The sequence below is a fragment of the Leuciscus leuciscus genome (assembly GCF_965113295.1).
Source record: "Leuciscus leuciscus genome assembly, chromosome: 18".
NCBI classification, from domain to species: domain Eukaryota; kingdom Metazoa; phylum Chordata; class Actinopteri; order Cypriniformes; family Leuciscidae; genus Leuciscus; species Leuciscus leuciscus.
The window spans coordinates 377,501-385,000 of NC_138742.1; the positions used below are offsets into that span (position 1 = coordinate 377,501).

Consider the following 7,500-nt stretch of genomic DNA (forward strand, 5'->3'; position numbering starts at 1 on the left):
CACTGTGATCTCAGCATACTCCTGATGTCATTGTGTTAAACTCATTCTCTTGAGTTCACTGTGATCTAATAATACTGGTCAGTTATATCACAAACATCATGTAGAAGTTCATATTTTATTTCCATAAACAAAGTCTTTCAAAAAATTCCATTTCCTTGTTTATTTTGAATCACAATGAGCTCATATATTACTCTCAGTATAATAACGGTGTGATGTCACTGATCCTCGCATGATGTCACGTGTTGACTGGTTCAGATCACACACACAGATCAGACGCTGACAGGAGCTTCTGTCGTTTAGTTAGTTAGTTTATGCTGAGTTGCGTCTCGACTCAAACACCGCAATCCTCCAACAGTTTCAGTCGTGTTTATTGTTGGATGATGATGAAGTTGTCACATGACTTTCATAACTCTTCGCTAATCTGCCTTACCTTCATCCAGACAGTTCATTGAGAATGTAAAAAGTGTTTGTGTGTTTAGGATTTCCCCTGTTCTCGAGTGAAGAATGAGCAGCTCACATGTGATGAGACATGTAGAGAACTGCAGAAGAAACACGCAGAGGTACAACACACACACACTCTGTCTCACACACACTCACTCACAGACACACAGTGTTATTGCTGTGTGAATGTGTCGAGCGACACAGGAACTGTTGTCATGGAGAAGGGCCATAAAATCCACTGTTGGGTCATTGATTCTTTTGGCTCGAACAAAGAGAGTGTGAAACTTTAAAAACAGCACATAAAAACACACACACTTTTCCAGCGCAGTGGAGGGTTAATGGACACAGATTCCATTTCTCACACACACACACACACGCACCATCAGCTCAGTGGGAAACTTGGAGAAACGGTTACTGAACAGTTAGTTTGTGTGTGTGTGCGTGCGTGTGTGTGTGTGTGTGTTTCAGGCTTCTGCAGCAGAGGAAAGAGCCGCACTGGAAGGAGAAATGAGAAAACAGCAGGTGAGACGAGAAACTGAGGAATATCTTTACATATCAATATCATCACAATAAAATATTAAATTTGATCTGAAAAATGACAAAAATGATCTGAAGAGCTGCTTATGAATCAGCTTATGTTGAGCTTTACGTGTCCTCATATTATAAAATAAGCTTCTGCTGTGTGTGTGTGTGTGTGTGTTTTAGGCTGAACTGGAGGCATTTGAGAAACGACAAAAAGGACGAAGGAAGAAGAGCAGGAAAGTCTCAGAGGTGGAGACTGAGGAAGGGGCGTGGCACAGATATAAGCTCCGCCTCTTCGTGCCCATCTGTGGCTTCCTATTGGCTGTAGCAGCCTTCTATCTGCTGCAACTGACCAATGAGGCACCAGATGGAGAGAACGGACAGTAAACGAGGACATCGTGGTTTACGACATGCAAACGCTTCCGGAATGTGATGCTGTTCTGCATTAAATTATGCAATCTTTTTTTTTTTTTTTTCATTAAGGACATTTGTGTAGATAATTATAATGCTAGCTATATACATGTCTACATTTGATTTAGTCTTCATTTCAATATTTGACTTTGAAAATTATGTGCCTCACTTTTATTAAAACTGTGAAGTTAATTAAAGCACCATGATTTTTTCACCATTAAAGTCCCCCTGTGGTGTAAATCCAGCGTTTAATGTAGTTTATGTGTGTATGTGGTGTGTTTAATCTGCTTTAAGACAAACCATGTGTAAATTCATAAGTCGACAGCATTGCTGAGTATTTCCTCCTTAAAACTGCAGTGAACCAAAGACAGTCTCAAACACACGCTTTGAAATCGCTGGTGTTTCTGACGTCACAAACTACCTTGTAACCAATCAGATCAACGTGTGATCGCCAACCAGTGGATCTCTGAGCTGAGTGAGTGAGTGGAGGCGGGGCTCATTTGCATATTCATAGAGCCGCGCATACTAAATGAGGCGAGGGTGTCGAGTTACATTCAAGATATTTTAAGGCATGAAGAAGGAAAAAACTTTTAAATATGTAATTTTTGTGGTCAAAGATGAGTTTTCAGGCATGAAATTGTTAACTACAGGAAGACTTCAAGAGGAAAGGTTTCTCGTGACATTGGGCTGATGTAACCTTCTAAAGTTTAAAAATAAAGACTTGTGCTTTTCGAAATCACACTGACTGCTCAGACCTGATTCAAATGGAACTGGAAAACTGGATTCAAGTTTAGTATCATAACAGTTGTTTGTTTATACGGTAGTTTAGTGACGAACCGCTGCAAACGTAAAGTCTGATTTAAACCGGATCGATCTCGATTCTTCACATCAGACTCGTTCATGAACCGGACGGCTTTATTTCTGTCACGAGGATACGGTGGATATCAAGATAGTCTTCAATCTCAGTTCTGTTTTAAAGGTGAGTACAGTTATCATACATTTTCTCATTCATTTTCTGTTTGAATGCATGATTCATGTAAATGCAAATATCCATCTTAATACCCCATCTGTATTGTTTACATTCTTAATAGCTGGACTGAATCCCTCAGTGCTGCTCCTCTCACACACACACACACACACACACCTCTACTCTCTCGACTGATGACCTTCTCCAGATCATGTCACCCTAAACTAACGCTGCGATGGGTAAATATCGCAGTAGTTCACGACTATAAATCTCCCTTCTTTCTTTTTCTGTTCCTCGAACTGCCTTCAGTCAGCATTCTGCATACCTTTTACGGGACAACGAGAAGGACGGCAACGGTTCAGGCTTCAGAAGCTCGAGGAGCTCGAGACCACACTGCTCTATCATCAGAACGGTCGTCACCTGCTGCTGGTCTTCATCGGGTACATGCAGGTTCTGTATGACATCAGGACAATCAGGCCTAACGTATCTGATAATGCAGCTCTGCGTCTAGTCCAGGGACTCGTCTACTTGACCATCAAGCCTTCACAGATGACCCAGACCATGACCCAGACCTTCACAGATGACCTTTACACATGACCCAGACCTTCACAGATGACCCAGACCATGACCCAGACCTTTACAAATGACCCAGACCTTCACAGATGACCCAGACCTTCACAGATGACCTTCACAGATGACCCAGACCTTCACAGATGACCCTGACCTTCACAGATGACCCAGAGCTTCACAGATGACCCAGAGCTTCACAGATGACCCAGAGCTTCATAGATGACCCAGACCTTCACACATAACCCAGAGCTTCAGAGATAACCCAGAGCTTCACAGATGACCCAGACCTTCACAGATGACCTTCACAGATGACCCTGACCTTCACACATGACCCAGACCTTTACAGAGGACCCTGACCTTCACACATGACCCAAACCTTTACAGATGACCTTTACACATAATCCAGACCTTCACACATGACCCAGACCTTTACAGATGACCTTCACAGATGACCCTGACCTTCACACATGACCCAGATCTTCACAGATGACCCAGACCTTCACAGATGACCTTCACAGATGACCCTGACCTTCACACATGACCCAGATCTTCACAGATGACCCAAACCTTTACAGATGACCTTCACAGTTGACCCAGACCTTCACAGATGACCCTGACCTTTACAGATGACCCAGACCTTCACACATGACCCAAACCTTTACAGATGACCTTTACACATAATCCAGACCTTCACACATGACCCAGACCTTTACAGATGACCCAGACCTTCACACATGACCCAGACCTTTACAGATGACTCAGACCTTCACAAATGACCTTCACAGATGACCCTGACCTTCACACATGATCCAGACCTTTACAGATGACCCTGATCTTCACACATGACCCAGACCTTTACAGATGACCTTCACACATGACCCAGACCTTAACACATGACCCAAACCTTTACAGATGACCCAGACCTTCACACATGACCCAAACCTTTACAGATGACCTTTACACATAATCCAGACCTTCACTCATGACCCAGACCTTTACAGATGACCTTCACAGATGACCCTGACCTTCACACATGACCCAGATCTTGACAGATGACCCAGACTTTCACAGATGACCTTCACAGATGACCCTGACCTTCACACATGACCCAGATCTTCACAGATGACCCAAACCTTTACAGATGACCTTCACAGATGACCCTGACCTTCACAGATGACCTTCACAGATGACCCTGACCTTCACACATGACCCAGATCTTCACAGATGACCCAAACCTTTACAGATGACCTTCACACATGACCCAAACCTTTACAGATGACCTTCACAGATGACCCAGACCTTCACAGAGAAATATATAAATCTAAATCATAGTAGCTATATCATATTTGATGATAGTGTTTTGATTAATATATGCGTTATACCTTTCTCTTCATGCCTCACAGCCTCTCTAGTTTTGCCTTCATCTCTAAGTAGCTGCAGGCCTGTTTCGAATCACTCTTTCTTTCTAAGATATTAGAAAAAGGTTGTTGCCTCCCAGTTATAGGCACATTTAACAGCACATAACCTTTATGAGCCTCTCCAGTCCGTTACTCAGTACTGAAACAGCGCTGGTTAAGGTTCTTAATGATCTCCTCCGAGCCTCTGATTCTGGCGCTCTCGGCACTCTCCTTCTGTTAGACCTCAGCTCGGCTTTTGACCCTGTAAGTCATGAGATACTCCTCTCACGGCTCTCAGTAACTGGAGTTACTGGCACAGCCTTTGACTGGTTCTCCTCTTATTGGACAGGGAGGAAGCACAAATCCATCAGTTCTGGTGTACCTCAGGGCTCTGTCTTGAGCCCTCTTCTTCTCACAATTGGGCAAATTATGACAAACGCTATGGATTCAATTTCCACTGTTATGCTGATCACATACAGATTTATTTGAGCACTCCTCCCAGCTCAGTTTTTCCTCAGCCTAAAATAACTATTTGAATCAAAGAACTCAAGCGTCGACTGGAGGCAAACCACCTTCAATGTAACTGAGGTAAGACTGATTGGCTCTAAATCTGTTGTTAAACTATCTGGTCAACTAATAGATTTGGATGGTGACCTGATAATGTCCTCAATTCCACTCTTTCATTGAATGCTCACATTGGTAAAGTGAATCTTTCTTTCACCTCCGTAATCTCTCTCGTTTTCTCTCCTCTCGTAGTCAGCGTGATGCTGAAGCTGTTACACATTTGCCAGGTCTAGTGTTGTGTAATGCTCTTCCTCAAAACATCTGTCACGCTTCCTCCATTCTCTCTTCCTGAAAAAACTCATTTTCTCTCTGTTTATTACTCTTTATCCTTTGGTATGTGTATGTGCTTTGCTATTGATGTTAATTTAGTTCTGTTCCTCTAGCCTATCTTTGTAGAGCGACCTTGGGCTTTAGAAAGATGCTATATAAATAAAAATGATTATCGTCACATTCATTATGTTTTTATATTGATATACTAATATTCATTATATAGGTATTGTCCCTTGATAAATATTGAAGAACTCTCTGATATAATCCTAATAAATCGAAATCGGAATTTAATGGAATCATAAAAGATGCATGAGATGCTGTAGTGTGGAAGAAGCTTTCTTGACCTTAATACACATTTATTCATTATTTACACATGAGAAACATCACAAGCAGTTTGTCAAATGTTAATATATATATATATATATACTGTATATATATATATATATATATATATATATATATATATATATATTCATTAATAACGGAATGGGGTTAAGTTAAGAGTGTGAACTACAAATAAAATGTTCCTAACCTCTTGTGAATGTTTAAATGTTAGTCGTGAGGTTTAAAGGTCTTAATTTGATTCATGCAAGCATGTCGGAATGAACCGCTTCTCTCTCTCTCACACACACACACTCACACACACACACACACACACACACATAGATATAAGCGAGCGCGCGGGGCTCGTCCGTCAGTGTGGCTCGGTCGCGCGCGGACACGCTCGTGTTCTTCAGATCGACTCGTGAGAATAAAATAAACGACAAACTCTTACACGTGCAATAACGGAACAAAACAGAATACGGGGAAGAAAGTACATGTGTGTGATGGAATCTGCAGCTGTGAACTTTCAGTGAGTATCCAGCGAGTGTCTTTCTCGTGTGTGTATTTGTGCGTGTCAGAGTTGAACTCGCGCACTTCAGTTTCTTCCTTTCCGCTCCTATAAATAACACGTGTGCGTGCGTGTGTGTGTGTGTGTGTGTGTGTGTGTCGGATTCTCCTGTTCAAGCTGGAAACTCTGAAGCGAAAATACCCGTGTATAAATAGTCTCTGATGCTCCGGATCTCCAGTGTTCTTCTGCCGTTACCGGAGGCGCGTACCCGCGCGAGCTGATCCACCGGTGAGGCGCGCGCACGCGAACAAACTTCACACTTATTTCTATTCATTATTGTGATTGTTGTTAAAAGAACAGGTAACACTTTATTTTACTGTGTCCTTGTTACATATGTTACATGCACTTACTATAGTAAAACAGTAAATGATGCATAATTACATGAACTAACCCTCAACCAAACCCTAATCCTATAGTAAGTACATGTTAATTAATATTACTCAGTACTTAAATATATAATTACACTGTAACAATGACACCTTAAATAAAGTGTAACCGAAAAACATTACAGACAGTTATGATTGACTTTCAGCTGAATATCTGTCAGTGTGATACACAAACTCACTGCAAACTCTATGTGTGTCCTCAGGTGTGTGTGTGTGTGTGTGTGATGAGCTCATCATGGTGAAGCCTTCACACACACGAAGCTCTGCGGGAAACATCTGCGTCTGCTGCTCTTCATCCTCCTGCCATGTGTGTGTGGCCTGATCTGTGTGTGTGTGCTGCTGCTGACGCTCACAGGTAACACACACACTCACACACACACACACTCTCTCACTATACACACAAACACACACTCTCTCACTATACACACAAACAAACACTCTCACTTATACACGCACTCACTCGTGTGCACACACACACACACACACACACACACTCTCTCTCACTTATACACACTCACTCGCGTGCACTCACACACACACTCTCTCACTATACACACAAACACACACTCTCTCACACACACACTTTCTCACTTTACACACAAACACACACTCTCACTTATACACGCACTCACTCGTCTGCACACACACATACACACACACACACACACACACACACTCTCTCTCTCACTTATACACACTCACTCGCGTGCACTCACACACACTCTCTCACTATACACACAAACACACACTCTCACTTATACACGCACTCACTCGTCTGCACACACACACACACACACTCTCTCTCTCTCACTTATACACACTCACTCGCGTGCACTCACACACACTCTCTCACTATACACACAAACACACACTCTCTCACACACATACTCTCTCACTATACACACACAAACACACACTCTCTCACACACACTCTCTCACTATACACACAAACACACACTCTCTCACACACATACTCTCTCACTATACACACACAAACACACACTCTCTCACACACACTCTCTCACTATACACGCACACACACACACACACACACACACACACACACTCACTCGTACACAC

The 7,500-nt window shown here is 42.5% G+C and overlaps 2 protein-coding genes across 3 annotated transcripts in view; both read left to right on the plus strand.

Moving 5' to 3' along the window:
* The window catches only part of nfxl1 (nuclear transcription factor, X-box binding-like 1), a 28,346-nt gene extending 26,732 nt beyond the window's left edge, over positions 1–1,614 (plus strand). Inside the window, exons 20-22 of the mRNA XM_082145843.1 lie at positions 480–560; positions 910–963; positions 1,147–1,614. Of these exons, the coding sequence (XP_082001969.1) occupies positions 480–560; positions 910–963; positions 1,147–1,350 (339 nt within the window). The 3' untranslated portion in view covers positions 1,351–1,614. The remainder of the gene's footprint in view (positions 1–479; positions 561–909; positions 964–1,146) is intronic.
* Positions 1,615–5,818: 4,204 nt separating this feature from the next.
* The window catches only part of corin (corin, serine peptidase), a 44,799-nt gene continuing 43,117 nt past the window's right edge, over positions 5,819–7,500 (plus strand). The window contains exons 1-3 of one of the 2 annotated variants that reach the window (XM_082145834.1): positions 5,819–5,995; positions 6,152–6,262; positions 6,624–6,775. The gene's annotated coding sequence lies outside the window, so the exon portion shown is untranslated. The remainder of the gene's footprint in view (positions 5,996–6,151; positions 6,263–6,623; positions 6,776–7,500) is intronic. The other variant, XM_082145833.1, reaches the window with a different exon arrangement.